The sequence below is a fragment of the Anguilla rostrata genome, chromosome 7 (assembly GCF_018555375.3).
Source record: "Anguilla rostrata isolate EN2019 chromosome 7, ASM1855537v3, whole genome shotgun sequence".
NCBI classification, from domain to species: domain Eukaryota; kingdom Metazoa; phylum Chordata; class Actinopteri; order Anguilliformes; family Anguillidae; genus Anguilla; species Anguilla rostrata.
This window is the reverse complement of record NC_057939.1, coordinates 728,437-755,421: the sequence shown is the minus strand read 5'-3', so window position 1 is coordinate 755,421 and position 26,985 is coordinate 728,437. Positions and strand designations below refer to the sequence as shown.

At 46.8% G+C, this 26,985-nt stretch overlaps 2 protein-coding genes and 1 long non-coding RNA gene across 4 annotated transcripts in view; 1 reads left to right on the top strand and 2 right to left on the bottom strand.

Moving 5' to 3' along the window:
* The window catches only part of LOC135258715 (E3 ubiquitin-protein ligase TRIM39-like), a 5,381-nt gene extending 909 nt beyond the window's left edge, over positions 1-4,472 (bottom strand). The window contains exons 1-6 of the mRNA XM_064342238.1: positions 4,333-4,472; positions 3,250-3,872; positions 2,968-3,063; positions 2,588-2,821; positions 2,135-2,282; positions 424-450 (exon numbers count right to left, since the gene is read on the bottom strand). Of these exons, the coding sequence (XP_064198308.1) occupies positions 424-450; positions 2,135-2,282; positions 2,588-2,821; positions 2,968-3,063; positions 3,250-3,870 (1,126 nt within the window). The 5' untranslated portion in view covers positions 3,871-3,872; positions 4,333-4,472. The remainder of the gene's footprint in view (positions 1-423; positions 451-2,134; positions 2,283-2,587; positions 2,822-2,967; positions 3,064-3,249; positions 3,873-4,332) is intronic.
* Positions 4,473-6,159: 1,687 nt separating this feature from the next.
* On the top strand, positions 6,160-20,684 carry LOC135258549 (uncharacterized). Its single transcript, XM_064342015.1, has 15 exons — positions 6,160-6,237; positions 7,240-7,841; positions 8,028-8,123; positions 8,270-8,503; positions 8,915-9,062; positions 9,958-9,984; positions 10,466-11,324; positions 11,421-12,237; positions 14,834-15,463; positions 15,709-15,804; positions 16,949-17,182; positions 17,316-17,460; positions 18,229-18,255; positions 18,423-20,056; positions 20,315-20,684. Exons 2-14 carry the CDS (start codon positions 7,242-7,244, stop codon positions 18,965-18,967), a joined length of 4,458 nt encoding a protein of 1,485 aa, XP_064198085.1. The 5' UTR covers positions 6,160-6,237; positions 7,240-7,241; the 3' UTR covers positions 18,968-20,056; positions 20,315-20,684.
* A 700-nt stretch (positions 20,685-21,384) lies between these two features.
* On the bottom strand, positions 21,385-23,904 carry LOC135258708 (uncharacterized). 2 transcript variants are annotated; one of them, XR_010331072.1, is made up of 3 exons: positions 23,776-23,904; positions 23,236-23,699; positions 21,385-23,087 (listed from the first exon to the last, which is right to left on the bottom strand). It is a non-coding gene; the product is annotated as an uncharacterized LOC135258708 (long non-coding RNA). The 2 variants fall into 2 exon arrangements; XR_010331071.1 differs by having other exon boundaries at positions 23,236-23,805.
* Between the last annotated feature and the right edge of the window lie 3,081 nt (positions 23,905-26,985).

The following is a 26,985-nucleotide window of genomic DNA, read 5'->3' as shown; positions in this document are numbered from 1 at the left end:
TGCTGAACACAATTACTTATTTTGTACAGCTATTTCTAGCCGAGAACAATGAACGCTATTCTGGTCTAACATCTGCAAAGCCAACTAGGCAGAAGAATAAGCTACAGTATTAGGACAAATACAAATTACCAAGAACTCATATAATGGAGGACAAACATGAACCTGCACAAGGTTATGCCATCTTTTTATTATTATTATTATTATTATTATTATTATTATAGGAGAATAGTGATGCTACTACTGCTGCTGCTGCGACTACTACTACGAATAAGTGTAATAATTCCAGTCATTATTTTACCCTGTGGTTATGCATATTTGATTATGCAAACATATGCTTCAAAGTAACAGCATACAGATGTGGCTGTGTATATAGTTATATATATCTGAACCATTCTGAGAGGAAATGGCGAGAGTGTGTTGTACCTGAATATTGATGAAGCTTCTGCAATTCTGCAATGAAGAAATACAGATTTAAGCAGGGCATTTCATGTGAAAATATTATAATACTAGTGAATAATAACTGATTGGCTTCCCAGCTTTGCATGATTTTTTTAGCCTGCTAGAGAGAGACCTAATTTTACGTAGCACCCAAGGCTTATACCATCACACTTAACCTGAGCTGGGACTGTATTTTGTCCCAGAACAATCCTGTAAACCAAATTCAGTGAAAAATTAATTTACACCACTTAGCATTGCAGTCCATTTTAATGCTGTATTCATATTGTTGCTACATGTGCATAATATAACAGACAGCTATGCACCAGTACAGACAGCTACGCACCAGCACAGACAACTATCCACCAGCACAGACAGCTATGCACCAGTACAGACAGCTACCCACCAGTACAGATAGTTACCCACCAGCAGACAGCTACCCACCAGTACAGACACCTACCCACCAGCACACACACCTACCCACCAGCACAGACAGCTACCCACCAGTACAGATAACTATACACCTGTACAGACAGCTACCCACCAGCACAGACAGCTACCCACCAGTACAGACAACTATCCACCAGTACAGACACCTACCCACCAGTATAGACAACTACCCACCAGCAGACAGCTACCCAGCAGCACAGACACCTCCTCACCAGTACAGACAGCTACCCACCAGCACAGACAGCTACCCACTAGTACAGACAGCTACCCACCAGCACAGACAGCTACCCACCAGTACAGACAACTATCCACCAGTACAGACACCTACCCACCAGTATAGACAACTACCCACCAGCAGACAGCTACCCAGCAGCACAGACACCTCCTCACCAGTACAGACAGCTACCCACCAGCACAGACAGCTACCCACCAGCACAGGCAGCTACCCACCAGTACAGACAGCTACCCACCAGTACAGACAATGTAGCATTTTACAGCATGATAATCACCTACCTTATAACTTAGCAGGTTAAACATAACCTGCTAAACATAACCTTCATATAGCTAACCAACACATATATATATATATATATACCCTACACAATGTAACCTAACCTTAGCTACAATGCTCAATGTACCTGTACAATTTATTCTTGTCCATAGCCTATATGGACTGTTTTCTATACAACAAAAATTAGGCTGCAATCACATGTTCCGAACACAATTTGTTTTTACATTTATAAAATTAACGTTAACTTGGCTAAATTAGCAGCGAAACATGATGACAGAAAGCAAACCACTGCTTTCAAGCAGCCAGCTTATTCCAGACAACCAGCAGCACTAAGTAAAAGCTAAATTAGCATCTTTAGCTTTGTGGCTTAATTGCATGGCACCAACAATTGCCAGATAATGAGAACTGATAAAACACTAAGCCAAGCTACAACTACACCTACAATAATTTTTATAGATGGTGTACTAAGACGAGAATTAAACCAATCAGACATTTTCCTGGTGTTTTACTGTGTTATTGCATCAGACTAGCTAGTATAGCTAGCAATGCTAACATTACGCAGAGTACATTTATCTTCAGCCAAACTGACTGCAACATAGGGACAATTTAAACCTGTATCTCTTCCATTGTGTTGTATTCTGCCAGGGAAGTGAATGTAAATAAAATGTGCACTCATGAAGCTCATATCTGCAGTTAGCAGCAGTGGGAAACGTGGAAAGCTGATGTTGTGAGACTGACCCTTCTCTGCCAGTTTGTCCACTTGCTGCGTGAGAGAGACCTCCAGCTGTTCCACGGCTCTCCTCACGGTCCCCACACACACATCAGTGTGAACGCCGGCTCCAGACCAGTCCTTGGTGTTCGGAGGGGAACACAGAGACGGGAAACTCTACAGCAGGAGAGGACAGATCCATCAGCATGGAGAATTACTGTACTGTACTATACAAACACACCCACTCACTCACTGACTAACACACTGCACACACACACTCACTCACTAACACACTGCACACACACACTCACTCACTAACACACTGCACACACACACTCACTAACACACTGCACATACACACTCACTCACTAACACACTGCACATACACACTTAGTAACACACTGCACATACACACTCTTACTCCCACTCACTCACTAACACACTGCACATACATTCTGCAGTCAGTAACAGGAGTGTGTGACCTGTAGGAAGTAGAGATGATCCTCAGTTTGTGAGAGTTTCTCCAGTTCAGTGCTTCTGGTCTGTAGCTCAGTGAGTTCCTGCTCCAGGTCTTTAATGAGACCTTCAGCATGTTTCTCTACTGCTCTCTGCTTCTCCTCCATCACCTCAGTCAGTTTGGCCTGGCGAATCTCAATGGAGCGCTTCAGAGTACTGAACACCAGCACGCTGTCCTCCATCTCTCTCTGTGTGCTGCTCTGCTCAAACGAGAAGCAGCTCTTAGAGTACAGGTGTGCAGAGTGAGTGAGAGGATTTCAGTCAGAGAGAGATCAGTAATATGCCCGTAACTGAGCCCTGTGTCTCCCTCCCTAACGTGAGCATCAGGACTGTAATCAGGACTCACTCTGCTCAGCTCCACACACTGTCTGATCTCCTCCACCTTCCTCCATCTGTCCTGCATCATCTGCTGCATGTCTGCTTCCGTCTTCTTCAGCTGAGCCTGAGAAACATTACAGCACAGGAGACAGAGAGGAGGGGCAGTAAGACCACGCCCCTCACAGCTGGATCACTAACATTAACCGTCTTCATGTTCTGAAGGAAAGACACAGTTTGGCAGCCAGGTTTCCTCGGGTGCAGAGCTATCCCATCAGGCTTTGAGCTCCCCCATCACCTGAGCCCCTCTCACCTGTTTCTCTGACCACGCCCTCTCTGCAGGGACAGTGTCATGTGACCTGTGGTCAGAGTCAGTGCACAGCACGCACACACACGTCTGGTCGCTCCTGCAGAACAGCTCCAGGGGTCTCAGGTGCTTCTGGCACATTCTGTCCTCCAGGTTACTGAGGGGCTGGAGCAGCTTGTGCCTCTTCAGACCCTCCACTCTCAGGTGAGGCTCCAGGTGAGGCTGGCAGTAGGAGGTCAGACACACCAGGCAGGACTTCACCGCATTCCACTTCCTGCCAATGCACACGTCACAGGCCACGCCTCCGGGCGTGTCCAAACCCGCCTCCTCAGGGTGTGGTGGGCGGGGCTCAGGGTCTGGTGGGCGGGGCTCGGAACAGCTGAGTCTCATCTGTCTTAATTTCTCGGCCATTTCTCTGGCAAACGTGTTCTCACAGAGCCCTGGCCGTCCAGTGAAGTCCGTCCCACATCGGGGGCAGTGGCACGCCCCCCTGCTCTGCCAGTAGCCCTGTATGCAGGCCCTGCAGAAGCTGTGCCCACAGGGGGTGGAGACGGGGCTGCTGAACACCTCCCGGCAGATGGAGCACTGGAACTGCTCCTCAGACAGGAGCTCACTGCTGGAGGCCATTCCTGTGAGGAGAAAACTGCATCTACTGAGAGCCCAGAGCAACACTCGCCGTCTCGAGTCATGTCTACTTTACCACTCTACAGGCCACACAGTACTACAGGAGAGCCAGTGTCTACTTTACCACTCTACAGGCCACACAGTACTACAGGAGAGCCAGTGTCTACTTTACCACTCTACAGGCCACACACTACTACAGGAGAGCCAGTGACTACTTTAACCCCATACAGGCCACATAGTACTTGGAAAAATTGTCAATTTCTACATTCAAAATTTTAAACTTTAGTAACTGTGTCAGAGTTTTGAATGGTTGTATTTTGTTTTAAATGAAATAAAGAGAAATTTGGAAGCTTTTTGAAGGCTGTCCTTTTTTATATTAATCTGCATAAATAAAAATTAATTCATTTTTCATAATCAATAGGGGTTCTTGGACTTACTGTGCTAGCAACTGAAGCTTTAACGTACCTGATACACCTTTAAAGTGTCACCGGCAGTTGAGTTCCCTGTCCTGCTGGATGTGAATGGAGACCTACCGCGGCTCAGAAGCGGGGCTGAGGGAGAGTGAAATTTACACATTGAACTCTGGCTTCGCTTCCGTGAAGGAATGTGGCCAAAGTCCCACCCCTTCGCGTTCAGCTCACTGCAGGTGCAATGCTAGTGTGTTAGTGTTCAGCTCACTGCAGGTGCAATGTTAGTGTGTTAGTGTTCAGCTCACTGTGGGTGCAATGTTAGTGTGTTAGTGTTCAGCTCACTGGGTGCAGTATTAGTGTGTTAGTGTTCAGCTCATTGTGGGTGCAGAAGGAAACTCTTTCTTTTCCTTCTACGAAGTTTAAATAATGGACTTTGGACCTGGCTAAAAGACACTTGACTTTACCTGGTGAGATAAGACCAAGAGAGACAGAGAAAAGACTGCAAGGTGAACAAAAATGACATTAGAATATTGTTTTCCAAAAACTCCCGGAGATTCAACAATTTCAGTATTTATTAGTATTTATTATACTGTTTATATAATTTATTCTTTATTATTTATCCTATTCCCATAAAGTAAATAAGATATTTTGAGCTGCGTCCTGTTATGTTAGTTTGGTCCACAAAGGGGACACAGGAAGGGCACAAAGGCAATTGTATTTGTTTTAGCAAAATGACTGACAGTATTACGATTACTGAGTTAGTTATTGAGTTACTGAGATATTAAAAGTGGCAATCCTGAAGGATGTCGGAGGAGGAGGACGGAGTGTGGCACAGTGGGTAAGGAACTGCGCTTGTAACCGAAAGGTCGTAGGTTCGAATCCCGGGTAAGGACACTGCCGTTGTACCCTTGAGCAAGGTACTTAACCTGCATTGCTTCAGTATATATCCAGCTGTATAAATGGATACAATGTAAAGTGCTATGTAAAAAGTTGTGTAAGTCGCTCTGGATAAGAGCGTCTGCTAAATGCCTATAATGTAATGTAATGTAATGTAATGCTTGTAACCGAAAGGTCGCTAGTTCGAATCCCGGGTAAGGACACTGCCATTGTACCCTTAGGCAAGGTACTTAACCTGCATTGCTTCAGTATATATCCAGCTGTATAAATGGATACAATGTAAAAAGTGCTATGTAAAAAGTTGTGTAAGTCGCTCTGGATAAGAGCGTCTGCTAAATGCCTGTAATGTAATGTAATGTCAGTTACCACCATTGTGGTAACTGACTCTAGTGGCCAAATTAGAACACTGCAGCATTCTCATCCACCCTAACAAAAAAAGTGTATATTAAGGATACTTTCATTTTTTCACTCACATATTTTTCAGATCTTTCAGTGAATTATATTTGTCATCATAAATGTCTTCAAACACATTTAAATTAATTTGTTTAACCATGGTTGTGAAATAAAGATGATTTCTTGCTTCCATCTCTGAATGAAATGTTTGCATTTTTTCATGTTCACACACACACACACACACTCTCACACACTCTCTCATACACACACACGCACACATACACACACACACACTCACACACATACACTCTCATACACACACACACACTCTCACAGATACATCACATGTACATGGAGGCAAAATAGTAATCATTTTTATTTTTAATTTATGTATTTAATCAGATCCGCTCATAGTGCAGGAGGAAACTCTTTTTTTCAGATGTTTTTGGCTGCAGGCACCAGGACAGCGTTCCTTTTTGAAGCGCCAGATTAGTTTAATCCGGGGGCATCTTCGTCACTCTCCAGAAACGAAACTTTTGGGCAGAGCAGCCCCACCCAGTGACTCACACCCATGTTTGCCTGCATTTGTGCTCAGCTGACCGAAGACAGAAACTATTTTAACAGTCAGAAGAGCACCAGGCTGTCCTCCTCTCCCTCAAATTACTAACAGGTACTGGCTTTTCACAGCAAACCTTTCCTATCCCAGGATGCTCTCTGTCTTTAAAAAGGTCACATCTCTGGAAATACTTTTAGGGACACAAAAAAGCTCTTATACAATTGGAAGCTATGGAATAGGACTGCAGTTTGACTTGGGACAGCAAGATTTAATCTTTCTTTTATTGATCATCAAATAGTCTCTGCATTACTCTGGAATATCTGTATATTTTTTATTTACTGTAACTAATCTTGGAAAGATTTAGAAAATGTATGTTGTTTTTTTTAAGAATACAAACTTGAATGTCTAAGCAAGTAAAAATTTTAATTATTCCATGAGTGAAGTTTTAAAGAACCATCACAGAACTAGTGTTAAATGTGGGCAAATTTAGAACAAAGCACTTACAGACTGTGGCTGCTTTCTCTTGGAGGCGTGAGCGATGGATTACTCATACTGCTAAGACAGTCTTATGCATGTTCTCATTCAGTATTTGTCCTGAAGATTGAATCAACCAACTTCAGCAAACTATGCTTGTGGAAAAAAAACAATCGTTAGTGAGACTTTAATTGTTAGTCAGAATTAAGAACACATGCTGACTGAATCCCACCCAGTCTTTCTCCAGGGGACATTTGGGCTTTCATTATCTACCTCATTATCTTTCTCTGTATTTTCAACAAGGCGTTGATGTGGAATCTTCTGTAGAGTAGAGTAGAGTGTTAAAGTACACACTGACCCTCCTGTTGTACTGTGTGGCCTGTAGAGTGGTAAAGTAGACACTGGCTCTCCTGTAGTACTGTGTGGCCTGTAGAGTGGTAAAGTAGACACTGGCTCTCCTGTAGTACTGTGTGGCCTGTAGAGTGGTAAAGTAGACACTGGCTCTCCTGTAGTACTGTGTGGCCTGTAGAGTGGTAAAGTAGACACTGGCTCTCCTGTAGTACTGTGTGGCCTGTAGAGTGGTAAAGTAGACATTGACTCACGGGCGAGTGCTCAGGTTCAGATGCAGTTTTCTCCTCACAGGAATGGCCTCCAGCAGTGAGCTCCTGTCTGAGGAGCAGTTCCAGTGCTCCATCTGCCGGGAGGTGTTCAGCAGCCCCGTCTCCACCCCCTGTGGGCACAGCTTCTGCAGGGCCTGCATACAGGGCTACTGGCAGAGCAGGGGGGCGTGCCACTGCCCCCGATGTGGGAAAAGATTCAGTGGTCTGCCAGAGATCGGCACAAACACAGTTTTAGATGAGATCTCCACACAAATTAAGAGGAGGAGACTTGAGAGTTTCGAGCCCCACCCACCACACCCTGAGGAGGCGGGTTCGGACACGCCCGGAGGCGTGGTCTGTGACGTGTGCATTGGCAGGAAGTGGAAGGCGGTGAAGTCCTGCCTGGTGTGTCTGACCTCGTACTGCCAGCCTCACCTGGAGCCTCACCTGAGAGTGGAGGGTCTGAAGAGGCACAAGCTGCTCCAGCCCCTCAGTAACCTGGAGGACAGAATGTGCCGGAAGCACCTGAGACCCCTGGAGCTGTTCTGCAGGAGCGACCAGACGTGTGTGTGTGTGCTGTGCACTGACTCTGACCACAGGTCACATGACACTGTCCCTGCAGAGAGGGCGTGGTCAGAGAAACAGGTGAGAGGGGCTCAGGTGATGGGGGAGCTCAAAGCCTGATGAGATAGCTCTGCACCAGAGGAAACCTGGCTGCCAAACTGTGTTGTTCCTTCAGAACATGAAGACGGTTAATGTTAGTGATCCAGCTGTGAGGGGCGTGGTCTTACTGCCCCTCCTCTTTGTCTCCTGTGCTGTAATGTTTCTCAGGCTCAGCTGAAGAAGACGGAAGCAGAGATGCAGCAGATGATGCAGGACAGATGGAGGAAGGTGGAGGAGATCAGACAGTGTGTGGAGCTGAGCAGAGTGAGTCCTGATTACAGTCCTGATGCTCACGTTAGGGAGGGAGACACAGGGCTCAGTTACGGGCATATTACTGATCTCTCTCTGACTGAAATCCTCTCACTCACTCCGCACACCTGTACTCTAAGAGCTGCTTCTCGTTTGAGCAGAGCAGCACACAGAGAGAGATGGAGGACAGCGTGCTGGTGTTCAGTACTCTGAAGCGCTCCATTGAGATTCGCCAGGCCAAACTGACTGAGGTGATGGAGGAGAAGCAGAGAGCAGTAGAGAAACATGCTGAAGGCCTCATTAAAGACCTGGAGCAGGAACTCACTGAGCTACAGACCAGAAGCACTGAACTGGAGAAACTCTCACAAACTGAGGATCATCTCTACTTCCTACAGGTCACACACTCCTACTGTTACTGACTGCAGAATGTATGTGCAGTGTGTTAGTGAGTGTGTGTGTGCAGTGTGTTAGTGAGTGTGTGTGTGTGTGCAGTGTGTTATTCAGTGAGTGAGTGAGTGAGTATGTGCAGTGTGTTACTGAGTGTGTTAGTTAGTGAGTGAGTGTGTATGTGCAGTGTGTTAGTGAGTGTGTATGTGCAGTGTGTGAGTGAGTGTGTATGTGCAGTGTGTTACTGAGTGTGTTAGTTAGTGAGTGAGTGTGTATGTGCAGTGTGTTAGTGAGTGTGTATGTGCAGTGTGTGAGTGAGTGTGTATGTGCAGTGTGTTAGTCAGTGAGTGAGTGGGTGTGTTTGTATAGTACAGTACAGTAATTCTCCATGCTGATGGATCTGTCCTCTCCTGCTGTAGAGTTTCCCGTCTCTGTGTTCCCCTCCGAACACCAAGGACTGGTCTGGAGCCGGCGTTCACACTGATGTGTGTGTGGGGACTGTGAGGAGAGCCGTGGAACAGCTGCAACACTCTCTCCAGAGAAGGCTGAAAGCTCTAACCAGCAGTGGTATGTACACACTGTGCCTAACTACAGACCAACATTACCGACCTTAACTACAGACCAACATTACTACTCCTAATTACAGACCAACATTACTGCCCGTAACTACAGACCAACATTACCGTGCTTAACTACAGACCAACATTATGGTACCTAACCACAGAGTAATATTACTGTTCCTAACTACAGACCAACATTACAGTCCTTAACTACAGACAAACATTATCGTCCTTAACTACAGACCAACATTATTGTCCCTTACTACAGAGTAACATTACTGCCCCTAACTACAGACCAACATTACTACCCCTAATTACAGTCCAAAAATTACTGCCCCTAACTACAGACCAACATTACCGTCCTTAACTACAGACCAACATTATTGTACTTAACTACAGAGTAACATTACTACCCCGAAGTACAGACCAACATTACTGACCCTAACTACAGACCAACATTACCATCATTAACTACAGACCAACATTACTGCCCCTAACTACAGACCAACATAACTGTCCTTAACTACAGACCAACAGTACTACCCTTAATTACAGACTAACTTTCCTGTGCCTAAATGCAGACCAAATTCACTGTTTCTCACTACAGAAACCAATATAAATTTGTTTCATTACATATTTAAAAAGGGAGTTAATAAAATTATTTAATGGGCATGGGCACTGATCCAGTCCAGGGATATGTATCACTTATGATCCAATACGATGGATTAAAATTACAATAACAGTTTTTCTAAAACAGTTCATGTTCATCTCTGAGGCAGCCCTCTTAGCCTGTGTGAAACAGGTTAGCAACAATTTCCCCACCATGATTATGTTCATTTTATCACCATCACAAAATTATTTTAATCCGTTAAATAAAACTATTCACATTTATTCTGTTACAGAGCTGCAGAGGATTCGGAAGTACAGAGGTGTGTATGAGCACGCCCTAACCACACCCAGCCATCATATGTTAACTTGCAAGACGGGTTGATTTTATTTTATTTATTCTGTCTTTATGTGTGTTTGTGTGTCTGTGTGTGTGTCTGTGTGTGTGTGTGTGTGTGTGTGGGCATGTTTTACTATCTTTGTGAGAACCAAATGTCCCCACAAGGATAGAAAGATGAGGAAAATTATGCAAGGTGGGGACTTTTTGCTGGAACCCACAAGTTCAAAAGGCTGTTTTAGGGTTAGGACTTAGGGTTAGGGTTAGGGTTACAATTAGGTTATGGTTAGGCATGTAGTGGTTGGGGTTAGGGTTAGGGTTAGGGTTAGAGGTTACGGAATGAATGAAAGTCAATGGGAAGTCCTCACAAGTATAGCAATACAAACATGTGTGTGTGTGTGTGTATGTGTGTGTATGCGTGTGGGTGCATGTGTATGCATATGTGTGTGTGTGTGTGTGTTCCACAGCTGATATCACCCTGGACAGTAACACAGCACACCCACGGCTCTACCTGTCAGAAGGTGGGAGGAGGGTGCGTCATTCTCGATCGACACAGGTGGAAGACAGTCGTGTGGAGAGGTTTGACTCCGCCCCTGTGGTCCTGGGTGGGCGGGGCTACCGCTCAGGGCGGCACTACTGGGAGGTGCAGGTGGGGACGAGGCACGATTGGGGGCTGGGCGTGGCCAAAGCAGCGGTGTGCAGGAAGGGGGCGGTGACGCTCAGCCCAGAGGCGGGGTTTTACGTGCTGTCCATGAAGAGCCGTGAGTACAGGGCCCTAGCGGCCACGCCCGCACCCCTGGGCCTGCCCACCCGGCCTCGCACCGTCGGGGTGTACCTGGACTGTGAGGCTGGGCGCGTGTCCTTCTACGACGTGGAGGCCAGCATTCACATCTACTCTTTCAAAGGAAAGGCGTTCACAGAGAGACTTCACCCCTATTTTTACATATTCAGCCACGGCAAGAAGTCTGAGCCTCTGCTGATCCTCCCTCCATCACAGCACAGAGTATCTGCTGATCCTCCATCACAGCACAGAGTCTCTGCTGATCCTCTATCACAGCACAGAGTATCTGCTGATCCTCTATCACAGCACACAGTCACTGCTGATCCTCTATCACAGCACACAGTCTCTGCTGATCCTCTATCACAGCACATAGTCACTGCTGATCCTCTATCACAGCACACAGTCTCTGCTGATCCTCCATCACAGCACACAATCTCTGCTGATCCTCTATCACAGCACAGAGTCTCTGCTTATCCTCTATCACAACACACAGTCTCTGCTGATCCTCTATCACAGCACACAGTCACTGCTGATCCTCCATCACAGCACAACCTCTGCTGACCCTCTATCACAGCACAGAGTCTCTGCTATCTTCATCACAGCACAGAGTCTCTGCAGTCTCTGCTGATCCTCCATCACAGCACAGAGTCTCTGCTGATCCTCCATCACAGCACAGAGTATCTGCTGATCCTCTATCACAGCACAGAGTCTCTGCTGATCCTCTATCACAGCACACAGTCACTGCTGATCCTCTATCACAGCACACAGTCTCTGCTGATCCTCCATCACAGCACACAATCTCTGCTGATCCTCTATCACAGCACAGAGTCTCTGCTTATCCTCTATCACAACACACAGTCTCTGCTGATCCTCTATCACAGCACACAGTCACTGCTGATCCTCCATCACAGCACACAACCTCTGCTGATCCTCTATCACAGCACAGAGTCTCTGCTTATCCTTCATCACAGCACAGAGTCTCTGCAGTCTCTGCTGATCCTCCATCACAGCACAGAGTCTCTGCTGATCCTCCATCACAGCACAGAGTATCTGCTGATCCTCTATCACAGCACAGAGTCTCTGCTGATCCTCTATCACAGCACACAGTCACTGCCGATCCTCTATCACAGCACAGAGTCTCTGCTGATCCTCTATCACAGCACAGAACCTCTGCTGATCCTCTATCACAGCACACAGTCACTGCCGATCCTCTATCACAGCACAGAGTCTCTGCTGATCCTCTATCACAGCACAGAGTCTCTGCTGATCCTCTATCACAGCACACAGTCACTGCTGATCCTCCATCACAGCACACAACCTCTGCTGATCCTCTATCATAGCACAGAGTCTCTGCTGATCCTCCATCACAGCACAGAGTATCTGCTGATCCTCTATCACAGCACAGAGTCTCTGCTGATCCTCTATCACAGCACAAGTCACTGCCGATCCTCTATCACAGCACAGAGTCTCTGTGATCCTTATCACAGCACAGACCTCTGCTGATCCTCTATCACGCACAGAGTCTCTGCTATCCTCTATCACAACACACAGTCTCTGCTGATCCTCTATCACAGCACACAGTCACTGCTGATCCTCCATCACAGCACACAACCTCTGCTGATCCTCTATCACAGCACAGAGTCTCTGCTTATCCTTCATCACAGCACAGAGTCTCTGCAGTCTCTGCTGATCCTCCATCACAGCACAGAGTCTCTGCTGATCCTCCATCACAGCACAGAGTATCTGCTGATCCTCTATCACAGCACAGAGTCTCTGCTGATCCTCTATCACAGCACACAGTCACTGCCGATCCTCTATCACAGCACAGAGTCTCTGCTGATCCTCTATCACAGCACAGAATCTCTGCTGATCCTCTATCACAGCACACAGTCACTGCCGATCCTCTATCACAGCACAGAGTCTCTGCTGATCCTCTATCACAGCACAGAGTCTCTGCTGATCCTCTATCACAGCACACAGTCACTGCTGATCCTCCATCACAGCACACAACCTCTGCTGATCCTCTATCATAGCACAGAGTCTCTGCTGATCCTCTATCACAGCACAGAGTCACTGCTGATCCTCTATCACAGCACAGAGTCACTGCTGATCCTCTATCACAGCACACAACCTCTGCTGATCCTCTATCACAGCACAGAGTCACTGCTGATCCTCTATCACAGCACAGAGTCACTGCTGATCCTCTATCACAGCACAGAGTCTCTGCTGATCCTCTATCAAAGCACAGAGCTTCTGCTCATCCTCTATCCCAGCACAGAGTCATTGTAGTCTCTGCTGATGCTCTATCACAGCACAGAGTTGTTTTATAAAAGTCTTTCTAATACAAGTGTTTCTCTGTCATCGTATGAGTGATTTAGTAAATATGGCAGTCAGACTGCATATACCAATATTAAAATGGATTTTGTGACATTGAAAAAATAAAAAAATGCAATCACAGTAAATAGTATTCTCATTATTTATCTTTAGAATGCGTGTGTTTGCATACTGTGCCTTTTTGGCGATATTGCATTTATGTATTCTTCAGGCTGACACTGATGTTACCCACTACTGTTCAAATAAAACAGCACTTTATCTAAAATTACACTTTATCTTTTATTAACTTTTTATTTTGGAGCTTAAGTAAATATGAAAGTTTTTTATATATTACTCTGAGAATCCTATTTCACTCCGGAGGAAACCTGTGTTGTTTCTGTAATCTGCCGGGAAGAGGAAAACGTATCCAGAAAAATGCGGAATACATTTTGTGCATTTGTGCAGTGACTCAACACCAGGGGCTGTTTTACAGTTCCACCATCAGTGACTCAACACCAGGGGCTGTTTTAAAGCTGCACCATCTGTAACTCAACACGGCATTGCTGTCATTCTGGCTCTGCAACAATGCAGCCTAGAAAGAAAATAAATGGTTACGGAAGCTGCCCTTTATTAAAGCGCACTTTGACACTGAAAGACATGTGTAGTTAATTACCCACAATGCAAGGAGAAACTCAAACAACAGAAAACCAGCAACTAAAGAAAGCTGCAGTTCCAGTTTGTCTTGCTGGAGACACGCTGAAGCTCGTCAGGGAAACGCACCTCAGAGTAAACAACGTTTTGCTTAAAAGTGTACCTGTGGGACCGAGGCTATGGCCGTGGTTATTAACTTACACCAGAATGGTAAATGGACTGCATTTATATAGCGCTTTTATCCAAAGCGCTTTACAATTGATGCCTCTCATTCGGCAGAGCAGTTAGGGGTTAGGTGTATTGCTCTAGGACACTTCGACACGCCCAGGGCGGGGTTTGAACCGGCAACCCTCCGACTGCCAGACAACCGCTCTTACCTCTTGAGCTATGTCGCTATGCTTTCTGGTTGGGCAATGTAATCTAACTAAGGAGAGGTGTGCAAAACACACACACACCCTCACACACGCATACACGCATGCATGCACACTCTCACACTCACACACACACACACACACTCACTCACGCACACACACACACACACACTGAAACACACACACACACACACACACACTCACGCACACACACACACACTGAAACACACACACACAGACACACACACACACACACACACACACTCACGCACACACACACACTCACACACTGAAACACACACACACTCACGCATGCACACACACACACACTAAAACACACACACACGCATACACACACCCTGCATTCTACAATCAGGAAAAGAGAAGTTATGACTGTGAGCAGAAACGAAACTGAAACTGAGGAAAGTGTATATAAGAGAGAGAGGCAGACGGAGCAGTACAGAATGAGAGAGCGACGGAAGGGAGACGGCCTGTGAAGAACGAGAAGCTCTCAGGTATACTCTTCTTGTACACTAAGCTTGCCCTCTCGTGAAAACTGCCTCCATCCTCTTGAAAAGCAGTTTTGTATCTTAAGGTTATGAAAATAGGACAATTTACAATTTTCTACACAGTTTTGTGTTCAAATAATTCCTCTCATAGTAAAACATTATTTTGGTAAAATGCTGCTTGTGGATGGTTTGTTCTATGAACTTGAATAGGAAAACATCAAAGGATTCTCTCTGCTTCCGCTGGTCTCTGTGCTGCAGACTGCAGACATGACTTCCCCAGTCCCTGGCTCAGAGGAGACTCCAGTTCTGCTTGGATCGCACCTGAAATGCTCCATCTGCTTTGACCTGTTCCGCAAGCCGGTAACCACGCACTGCGGTCACACGTTCTGTGAACGCTGTCTGGAAAACTCTGTGCGATACAATGACCAGGTGTGCCCGCTGTGCAAGGAATGGCTGCGGCAGAGCTCCGTACGACCCAACATCGTGCTGTGCGCCCTGCTGGAAGACTTCCAGAAGGCCCAAGACAGGGGGGCGGGGGTGATTTCGGATGGGGGCGTGGCCTGTGACATGTGCATCCGCAGGAAGCGGAAGGCGGTGAAGTCCTGCCTGGTGTGTCTGACCTCGTACTGCCAGCCTCACCTGGAGCTCCACCTGTCGGCCCACCGGCTGAGAGGGCACAAGCTGGTGACCCCTGCCAGCGACCTGGAGGAGCGGGCGTGTCCAACTCACGGGCGCCCCCTGGAGCTGTACTGCAGAGATGCACAGCGTTGTGTTTGTGCTCTGTGTGTGGACGACGGCCGCCAGGTCGTTCCCGCTGAGACTGAATGGGACAGGAAGAAGGTAATTACCCACAATGCCTGCATCAAAAGCAGGGCGCGACCCTGACCCCAGCAACATGTGCACTACATCACAGATCCCACAAGAGCCAGCAGAGTCTGTGTTCACTGCATAAAGCACAGGAGCAGAGCAGTGTGTAACAGTGTGTGGTAGTATGTAATGCAGTGTGTGGCAGTATGTAATGCAGTGTGTGGCAGTATGTAATGCAGTGTGTGGCAGTATGTAATGCAGTGTGTGATCTGCACCAGATAGAGGTGAAGAACACGATGGATGAGATGAAGAAGAGGGTTGAAGTTCGGAAGAAGAAGGTGGAGGAGATCAGACAGGCAGAGGAGCTCAGCACAGTGAGTCCAATCAGGGTCACATGACCCCCAATAGTCAAGGTCACATGACCGACCTCTCACACACTGGGCAGTCATTACTCACCAAGCTGAAGACCTGCCATCGTAAGTGCTGATCATCTCTCAGGTAACTTCATTACATTACATTACATTACATTACAGGCATTTAGCAGACGCTCTTATCCAGAGCGACTTACACAACTTTTTACATAGCACTTTACATTGTATCCATTTATACAGCTGGATATATACTGAAGCAATGCAGGTTAAGTACCTTGCTCAAGGGTACAACGGCAGTGTCCTTACCCGGGAATCGAACCTGTGACCTTTCGGTTACAAGCGCAGTTCCTTACCCACTGTGCCACACTCCGTCTTCAGCTCAAATTCAGCCATGCTTATTGGCATGACAACACCTCCACATTTTACTGTCAGAAAAATCATTCACACCTCAGCAATGATGGTCTTTCTGTAAGAACTGATGGTCTCTCTCTCTGATATAAGGGCTGATGGTCTCTCTATGCTGGGCTCTCTCTGATATAAGGGCTGCTGGTCTCTCTCTGCTGGTCTCTCTCTGATATAATGGCTGCTGGTCTCTCTCTCTGATATAAGGGCTGCTGGTCTCTTTCTCTGATATAAGGGCTGCTGGTCTCTCTCTCTGATATAAGGGCTGCTGGTCTCTCTCTGCTGGTCTCTCTCTGATATAATGGCTGCTGGTCTCTCTCTCTGATATAAGGGCTGCTGGTCTCTTTCTCTGATATAAGGGCTGCTGGTCTCTCTCTCTGATATAAGGGCTGCTGGTCTCTTTCTCTGATATAAGGGCTGCTGGTCTCTCTCTCTGATATAAGGACTGCTGGTCTTTTGCTCTGATATAAGGGCCGCTGGTCTCTCTCTCTGATATAAGGACTGCTGGTCTCTCTCTCTCTAATGTCAGGGCTGCTGGTCTCTTTCTCTGATATAAGGGGCGCTGATCTCTCTCTCTGATGTAAGGACTGCTGGTATCTCTCTGCTGGTCTCTCTCTCTGATATAATGGCCGCTGGTATCTCTCTCTGACATAAGGGCTACTGGTCTCTCTCTCTGATATAAGGGCTGCTGGTCTCTTACCTCTGCCGTTCTTACCTCCTGAGCTAAGGTCTCTCTGTGTCTCAGGGCCATATTGACAGGCAGAAGGAGGAGGTGCAGGCGGTGTTTGGGGAGGTGCTGGCCCGGGTTCGGGAGGCTGAGGCCCAGCTATTGCAGCCTCTGATGGAGAAGAGAAGGGAGGTGCAGAGGGAGGCGAAGCAGGTCACCCAGGAGATGGAGGCGGAGATTTTTGAGCTGGAACAGAAGATCTCCCACCTGGATGACAGTGCCAGTCATGAAGACCACATCCTCTTCCTCCAGGTGACCAGCATACCACTAGCCCCACACAGTCACCTGGGCTAGTCTGCACAAACTAAGCAACAATGGAAAAGGTACCTGTATATGTTTACACTGTACTCTGCACTCACCCTCCTCTCCCTCTCTATCTGTTCAGAGTCATCCAGCTCTGCCTGGTCTTGAGGAAAGAGACATTGCGAGCGTTGTCCTGGATACAGAGCTGAGGTTGGGCAGTGTGCGGGGGGTCCTTTCAGCCATGATGGAGCAGATCAATAAAGAGCTGGAGCAGCTCTCCTCAACTGGTGAGGACAGGGTCACCCACGCCACGTCATACCCACCACTGCCCACAACCCACTCATACCCCACCACTGCCCACTACCCACCACCACCCACTGCCCACACCACTCATACCCCACCCACTGCCCCACACACCCACTCATACCCCACCCACTGCCCCACACACCCACTCATACCCCACCCACTGCCCCACCTACCCACTCATACCCCACCCACTGCCCCACCTACCCACTCATACCCCACCCACTGCCCCACACACCCACTCATACCCCACCCACTGCCCACCTACCCACTCATACCCCACCCACTGCCCCACCTACCCACTCATACCCAACCCTTTTACCCACCCACCCACTCATACCCCACCCCTTTACCCACCCACCTACTGCCCCACCCACCCACCCAAACCCCACCCACTCATACCCCACCCTTTTACCCACCCACCCACTCAAACCCCACCCACTGCCCCACCCACTCACTCATACCCACCCACTGCCCCACCCACCCCTCAAACCCCACCCCTTTACCCACCAACCCACTCAAACCCCACCCACTGCCCCACCCACTCACTCATACCCATCCACTGCCCCACCCACCCACTCAAACCCCACCCACTGCCCCACCCACCCACTCAAACCCCACCCACTCATACCCCACCCCTTTACCCCCCACCCACTTCCCCACTTCCTGTGTACGTGTTCTTCCTGTGTACCTGCTACCTATGAATCAGGACTCTTCTCTTGTGTATTATAAAATGCTGTTTTCTTTTACAGATATTGAAAGGATTCAGAAGTTCTCAGGTGCGTATTGTGAGTGTGTTTCAGTGTGTGAGTGTGAGAGTATGTGTGTGTGAGTGTGAGAGTGTGTGAGAGTGTGTGCGCGTGCGTGTGTGTGTGAGAGTGAGAGTGAGAGTGTGTGTGTGTGTGTGTGTGTATGTCTAGCTCATGTGTTTGTTTTTATCCCATAGTGGAAGTGACCCTTGACCCCGACACAGCGAACCCCCGGCTCGTCCTATCAGATGATGGGAAGGAGGTGTGGGACGGGGGGGTGGAGCGTGACGTCCCGGAAGGGCCGGGGAGGTTCGACCTGTTCGGCAGCGTCCTGGGACGCCCCCACCTGAGCTCCGGGCGGGGCTACTGGGAGGTGCAGGTGGGTGGGAAAACTGGTTGGGATGTGGGCGTGGCCAGGGAGTCCATCAGCAGGAAAGGCAGGGTCAGCCTGACTCCACAAAATGGCTTCTGGTGTTTGGTTCTGTACAACGAGGACAACTATGCAGCCCTGACCAGCCCTCCCCTGCACCTCTCCTTGACCTCTCAACCCCAGACAGTGGGGGTGTACGTGGATTACGAGGGGGGGCAGGTCTCCTTTTATGACGTGGAGGCCAGGTCTCACATCTACTCCTTCACTGGTTGCACCTTCACTGAGAAACTCTACCCATACTTTAGCCCCCACCTCTGGTCTAATGGCAAAAACTCCGCCCCGCTGATCATCTGTCCTGTTACTCAAACATAATGATCATTCTGACGTATTCATCTTTGTTTAACCAGGTGTGTCACCGAGAACTCAATTCTAATTTTCTCAGTCCTTGCTTTGGTTGCGTATGATTGGCTGTTTTAGAATGGGCTTTAACAAAAACCTACAAGCACGCCAGCCCTACTCAGGAAAGTTTGGACGCCCCTGTGGTAACTGGATGATACATTGAGATGATTTAAATGATTTAATTGAAATGATGAGCAGTCAGGTTAAAGTGGTTCAAGTTGACTGCTTATCAAGAGTCTCAAAGTCCACTGTCAGCAGCTTACGCACATGGAACCCATAATATTGCTGGGGTCAGATATCTGGCTTAGGTGCGTTGAGTCTGTTCACACGATAACAAAATGTCTCGGGCGGCACGATGCCTCAAAGCAAGAGGGTTGTGGGCTCGAATCCCGGCTTAGGGCCTTTCTGTGTGGAGTTTGCATGTTCTCCCTGTGTCTGCGTGGGTTTCCTCAGGGTACTCTGGTTTCCTCCCACAGTCCAAAGACAGGTAGGCTAATTGGAGACTCTAAATTGCCCATAGGTATGAGTGTGTGAGTGAATGGTGTGTGTGCCCCGTGAGAGACTGGCGGCCTGTCCAGGGTGTATTTCTGCCCCTCGCCCAGTGCATGCTGGGATAGGCTCCAGCAACCCCCGCAACCCTGCCCAGGATAAGCGGGTATAGATAATGGATGGATGGCCAAAAGGCCTTACGTAAAAACACAGTAACGTTTTCTGTTTTATCCTGGAATGTTACCTCTTTTGTTCACACTAGAGGCGTGGCTGAATATTTCTGAAAATCTTACTCGCTTCCGATCTGGAAAAGTTCCAGAACATCTTACATGGAAAACCACCTGTGGCTCTGTTCACACGAGAGGCCGACCCAGAGCATTTAGGGTTTAGATGCAGGCCTGAAAGGGGCTCCGGTGTTGCCACAGGTCCTGGCCCCGGAGTGAAAACACAGCTGCGTATGATATGGCTATTAATCAAAGGCATGATCAGAAATATCTGATTTTTCCCTCCAATAAGCAATGAAATGCTCTGGTGTACAGATCTTTTTACACAATGGGATGTGGGCTGATAATGGTGGATGTGAGGCCTTATTCAGTGTTTGCTGTTTCACCGGATGATCTGTTGTTCACACTGGGGTGGGCTAAATTTCTGGAAATTTGCTGATCTGAAGGTTAGGAAATTCATGGATGTGGTTTGATCAGAGGGATGTGGCATTTCAGGGTGTAATTGCAGGCTGAGTGGGCTGTCGGTGTGCCAGTCTCCAGGAGGCAAGTGCGTATGATTGATAATCAGTCATGATGTGCTGATTCCTAGGATGTGGGTGAATTTCAGATGGTGTGGGCTGATTCAGGGGTGTGGGCTGATTCAGGGGTTGTAGATTTTCTCTAATGGCAGCATCCTGGTTCTGTTAAAGAAACAGGCTTTTTTACTGCTTTGCCGCGGGACACTGTCTGACTGACGTCATACGTTCTCAATACCAGTCTAACCTAACCCAGCCTGTCATGGGAATCAAATGAAGATTTTAATGCTCAAAAATCACCATCTCATGTCTCATCTCAGGCCATTTGATATGTGAACACATTATTGATTACGTTTGATTACATGTTTCATTTGGTTTCAGCCATATTTTCTTCTGTGCATAGATATAAGAAATTCAATGCTCTGTGTTTATCAATATTCAAATAAATAAATAAATATTAAACACTGCCTGTATTTGATTTTTCAGCCTTTTATTGAACCTATACCACCCTGTACCCTTCTCATGGCTAACTGCTGAAGCTAAGCACCTATACCACCCTGTACCCTTCTCATGGCTAACTGCTAAAGCTAAGCAGCCATACCACCCTGTACCCTTCTCATGGCTAACTGCTGAAGCTAAGCACCTATACCACCCTGTACCCTTCTCATGGCTAACTGCTAAAGCTAAGCAGCCATACCACCCTGTACCCTTCTCATGGCTAACTGCTGAAGCTAAGCACCTATACCACCCTGTACCCTTCTCATGGCTAACTGCTAAAGCTAAGCACCTATACCACCCTGTACCCTTCTCACGTCTAACTGCTGAAGCTAAGCACCCATACCACCCTGTACCCTTCTCACGTCTAACTGCTGAAGCTAAGCAGCCATACCACCCTGTACCCTTCTCATGGCTAACTGCTGAAGCTAAGCAGGGCTGGGCTTGGCTAGATGCTACTTTTAATCACCTGCCACGGTCCATGCAGCCCGTCCTCGTTGGGACCACGAGCGGCTGCAGGTGGAGATGCACCTGACCTGTTTTTCACCCATTAGAGCAAACGTGTAGTTTTTGTGTTCTCCATCACTGCCACGCTTTCTCCTGTTAGAGAGGTTTAGAGAAGCTCCTTCCTCCTGGGTCTGAGCCACCCACACACAACACACAATAGTAGGTTAGCAAATATATTTTAATATATAATATAATATTTATATTTATTTAGCACAATGACAAAATGGCATTTTTTTTTACTTTAGTCTCACTTAATTCATGGTAAAAGCCACATCTGTAATAGTTTTTTTTTTTAAATATACGCCTTTCTAACCTGTTTTCCTTATGTTGCTGTCATTGTAAAATACATTTTTATAATTTTTCAATGAAAATACCAAGAAAACAATAACAAAAATAACACATAAACCTCCAAACATAGTGGTGAAAAGAATACACAAAAAAGTCTTTGCTTTAGTATTTTTTTTTTAGTGGTGAAATGAGACCCAAATTAACACGTTGCCCCAGGATACAACACAGCCAAGCGTGACCCTTCCACATGCACACACACACGCACACACACACGCACAAGCGCACGCACACGCACAAGCACACACACACACACGCACACGCACACACACACATGCATGCACACACGCACAAGCACACACACACACATGCACATGCCACATGCACACACACTCACACGCACGAGCACACACACACACACGCACGCACGCACGCACAAGCACACACACACACACACACACACACTGTATATAATGCCGGCGTGAGCCGTGTGACGTGTGTGTGTGTCTGTGTGTGTGAGTGCGTGTGCATGTGCGCGCGTGTGTGTGTGATGTGTCTGCTTTCTATATCTCCAGGCCTCAGGCCATTACGGTCTCTGTTCTGTTTTACAAAATAAGAAAATTGGCACTTTTCCCTGATGTGACAACTTGTTATAAGGCATTATAACCAGTCACACCAACAGGTTTCAGCATCATTTTACCAGCTCTAAAGATGTAAGACATTATCTACAGTTTCAGAACTACACCTTTCTCTGAGCCATCTATGCATCTAAAAGCTACATCCATTTCAGCATCGTTCTCATCTCTAGTCAATTTTCCGATCTGTCCCTCTAAAATCTACAAAAAAGCTGTTGCATAGCAAAATAAACGGCATCCAAAAACAAGACACACCTTCACATAGCAACACAGCACCTCAAAACTCCAGACACAGCACTTAAAAACTAGAAACACCTCGTAACTACTGACACACCTCCTCATAACCACTGACACACCTCCTCTTAACTACTGACACACCTCCTCATAACCACTGACACACCTCCTCTTAACTACTGACACACCTCCTCATAACCACTGACACACCTCCTCTTAACTACTGACACACCTCCTCATAACCACTGACACAGTGTCTTTTTTTCCATATCCTACAGCCTCATTTCTATGAGTCCCGTACTACTTCACCACATTCCACTGCTTCTCTTTCACGGTTTGGGGGAAAAGTCCAGTACTGAGATTCTTTAAACACTACCCACAGCTCCTGGGCTGTGGACTGACCTCTGACCCCAACATCCACTCAGCACTTCCTGTTCTACAATCAGACAGCATCCTGTACAAACAGGCCGACCTTCACAGTCAAGAGGAAGAGGCCGTTTGAGTGAGTGCAGCTGCTGTGAGTGGGGCAGACCTGAGGCTCTTCACTTGACACAGCTCAGCCTCACATGTCCCCAACACACCTCTCTCTCACAGTCACCAGCCAGGCCACTGACACTGCTCAGCCTCACCTGTCCCCAACACACCTCTCTCTCACAGTCACCAGCCAGGCCACTGACACAGATAAACCTCACATGTCCCAAACACACCTCTCTCTCACAGTCACCAGCCAGGCCACTCGTACCTCACATGTCCCACACACCTCTCTCACAGTCACCAGCCAGCCACTGACACAGATAAACCCCCTCCCAACACCCTCACAGTCACCACACCACTACACTCTCACTCACCGTCCAAACCTCTCTCACAGTCACCAGCCAGGCCACTGCTGTGGACAGTGTGCACGCCACCCCTGGACAGGATTTTACAAATGAGTCACTTGAATTAACACAAGTAGAATATCTGCCCACCCCCCTCCCTCACCTTCACCCCCCCTCCCTCACCCCCACCTCTCCAGAAAGACAATAAATAACCAGCTATCATGCTGGCTGCACTCGGAAACATTTTCACATCGGTTAGGAAATATATTTTTTCTCTCCGTAATCCATTTTTTTGTTAGTAAACAAATATGAATAGACAATATCAAAACATATTTGCATTAAATAAATTAATCAATCGTAAACACATTGAAATAAATTCACGATAGGCATGTACAACATAATTCAAGAGAACAGAAAAAAGGAAGAAAACAGAAATATGGCGTAAACTGTTCATCCAACGGGTTCATGAGCTTTCAGAAAGAAAAAACAGGATATTAAAATACCTTATGTATGGATGATATGGAACAGGATATTAAAATACCTTATGTATGGATGATATGGAACAGGATATTAAAATACCTTATGTATGGATGATATGGAACAGGATATTAAATATGTTATACATTATATAGGTGATACAATCAATTTACTTTGCTTAATTTCAGTATTTTTCAACAGATATGAAGTATTTGCAAGTTGATATGTATTCGCTGTTTATAACATCAAATCAAAATAATGATGACTTCAAAGATCAAATTGGTTTCAAATAAATCTACAGCATTTAAATCCACAGCTAATAAATCCACAGCTTTATCCCATTTAGCAAAATGCCACTTTCCCTGGAGATTTAAAAAAAAAACATAAATAAATGCCAAAAAAAAAAATCCACAATGAAAATTTTACACTGGGGTGAGTTAAACCAGCTCATTATTCCAGCTGAGGGGCGGGGTTAAACCAGCTCATTATTCCAGCTGAGGGGCGGGGTTAAACCAGCTCATTATTCCAGCTGAGGGCGGGTTAAACCAGGTCATTATTCAGCTGAGGGCGGGGTTAAACCAGCTCATTATTCCAGCTGAGGGGCGGGGTTAAACCGGCTCATTATTCCAGCTGAGGGGCGGGGTTAAACCAGCTCATTATTCCAGCTGAGGGGCGGGGTTAAACCAGCTCATTATTCCAGCTGAGGGGCGGGGTTAAACCAGCTCATTATTCCAGCTGAGGGGCGGGGTTAAACCGGCTCACTCTTCCAGCTGAGGGGCGGGGTTAAACCAGCTCATTATTCCAGCTGAGGGGCGGGGTTAAACCAGCTCATTATTCCAGCTGAGGGGCGGGGTTAAACCAGCTCATTATTCCAGTGGAGGGGCGGGGTTAAACTGGCTCTGATCCTGGGATCAATTCACTTTCATTCTAAAAATATTTATTTTGCTCACTTTTTATTTTAATATTTACTTCTGTTCAGTTCTTATGTTCTAAATGAGTTTTGTGTTTCCTGCACAGTCTGTATACAGAGACACTGTGGAGTTACACCTGGGAGCACGGGAGAGAGCTCCTGTGCTCTCAGTCAAGGCAGAAACCATCAGCTCAGAAATAAACTCTAACGACACTGAAATCACTGCAGAATCACACTCATAAAGAGGGTTAGAGTTCAGCTCTCTCCTGTCATGGCTGTTTGTGATAACGTCTGAAATAAGTCTACGGTGTGTGTGTGTGTGTATGTGTGTGTATGTGTGTGTGTGTGTGTGTGTATGTGTGTATATAAGTTCACTGTTAATCTAACTACTGACAATCTCTTCACTAACAAGTCACAACTCCCTTGAGTGAGCAGGATTCAGACAGGACACAGCAACATCACATCAGCACTTCACCAGTGAGCCACTGACACCACAATCCACTGCTCAGAACAGCAAACAAAACAATCTCACCTCCAGTCTGGGACCTGCTCTTTTTATACGTAATTATACAAATACAGATTTTTTTCCCTGTAGACTCCCATAGAGCTATGTACACAATCATCCATACTATCTGCCTATATATGTTATTATCCTAACCTGTTACTCTTTGAATGATGACACCATTGATACTTTTTATCTGTGAAACTTTTACTTTCAGTATGTTTTCATAATTACCATTACTCACTCTATGATGTCATAATTATGTTTCTCACCATATGACATCATAAAGTAAGAAATTGCCATTATTCTGGGAAACTGTTACTCTCTGAATGATGTCATTATTACTATTTCTGTCTACATGACATCATTACCCTTACTCTCTGTATGATAGAAACGAGAGGCCACATCAGAAGACACCACCAGCCTGTTACCTAAGTGATGTAGTAATGTAGCCCAGACTATCTGAATGATGACTTATTTCAAAATCAGAAAACAGATGATTATTTGCACTTATTTTAGTCCACTGGAACAGCAATCAACCCTGGTCTTGTGTCTGATAATGCATAGAATATGAGGTTCTAATCAGCTCCTTGTTTGACCTGCTGAAGCTCATGGGAGGCTAGTAAAACAGGACTACAAGCAGAGAGTGAGACACAGGAAGTGGGCTCGGGTGGATTCAGGTAAAAAGCCTTGGTCCTTGGCAACAGATATAGTTTGAGGGGTGGAGCTAAGCAGGCCCCGCCTCTGTGGAACCTAAACACCAATTAACAGAGGCAAACAGGCCTGGCCCCTCCCCATAGGAACACAGATTCAGCACAGTACTTTCCATATATGGCCATCCACCTGCTAGTGCTGATTATTAATTAAACTGTGAGTGTTTGTGTGCCTATAAACATATACACACATATTCTCATACCAATACACAAAGACACACCAGCACACACAAAGACACACATGCACACACGCATACGCACACACATGCACACACACACACACACACACACACACATCCACTCCCATGCACTATGATTAGGCGAATATTTTTAAAGCAACAGTCTGGCTGTGTGTTGATGTATGGCAGCTGGGATGACCCAGCTGCCATGCATTGCAGAGAGACTTCAGACCATCTCTCTCCTGGCAAGGCAAGCTTTCTGCATATTTTTAAATAAATAAAAATCTTCATTTTCATATATGCTGATTAAAAGAGAGTACTTTAGCCACACTTCATATTCAGTATAAAAGTATACCCATGAAATTACACTGGCTCAATACAATACATCAAGTTCTGCGCAACACCAAACAAGCACAATTTGTGTAATTACAGGAGGGGCAGAATTTTAGGCTTAGGGTTCTGGGTAGAGGGGCTTGGCACTAAGGTTAATGGTGTAGAGTCTCAGTTGTAGGGTAAGGATAAGGCCCTCACCAATGGCAATAATAGAGAGCTGTTTGGCCGAGGACGGTCTGTGGTAATTCAGATCATTTGCAAGTGCAAAAATGGCTCAGTTAACATTGCAGGTGCCCCGGCTTTTACTGCAAGAGCAGAAACACAACCGCTGAAATGCCAGAGCAGAGACAGACCACAGAACAGGGACGAGCAAGAGTCCCCACCCTGATCCTGACGAGCTCTGGACCCCAACAAGCTGCTGCTCTGGACCCTAACGAGCTGCTGCTCTGGACCCCAACAAGCTGCTGCTCTGGACCCTAACGAGCTGCTGCTCTGGACCCCAACAAGCTGCTGCTCTGGACCCTAACGAGCTGCTGCTCTGGACCCCAACAAGCTGCTGCTCTGGACCCTAACGAGCTGCTGCTCTGGACCCTAACGAGCTGCTTGTCCACAGACCTTAAGGTGCCGCAGCACAGACCCTAACGAGTCGCAGCACAGACCCTAAGGAGCAGCAGC

What these genes read in the sequence shown, in the direction of transcription:
- LOC135258549 (XM_064342015.1), top strand. Translation starts at nt 7,242, where the DNA reads ATGGCCTCCAGCAGTGAGCTCCTGTCTGAGGAGCAGTTCCAGTGCTCC. An exon ending in ATCATCTCTACTTCCTACAG is followed by an intron (nt 8,504 to 8,914) that starts GTCACACACTCC and finishes CTCCTGCTGTAG; the next exon opens with AGTTTCCCGTCTCTGTGTTC. An exon ending in GAGGATTCGGAAGTACAGAG is followed by an intron (nt 9,985 to 10,465) that starts GTGTGTATGAGC and finishes TGTGTTCCACAG; the next exon opens with CTGATATCACCCTGGACAGT.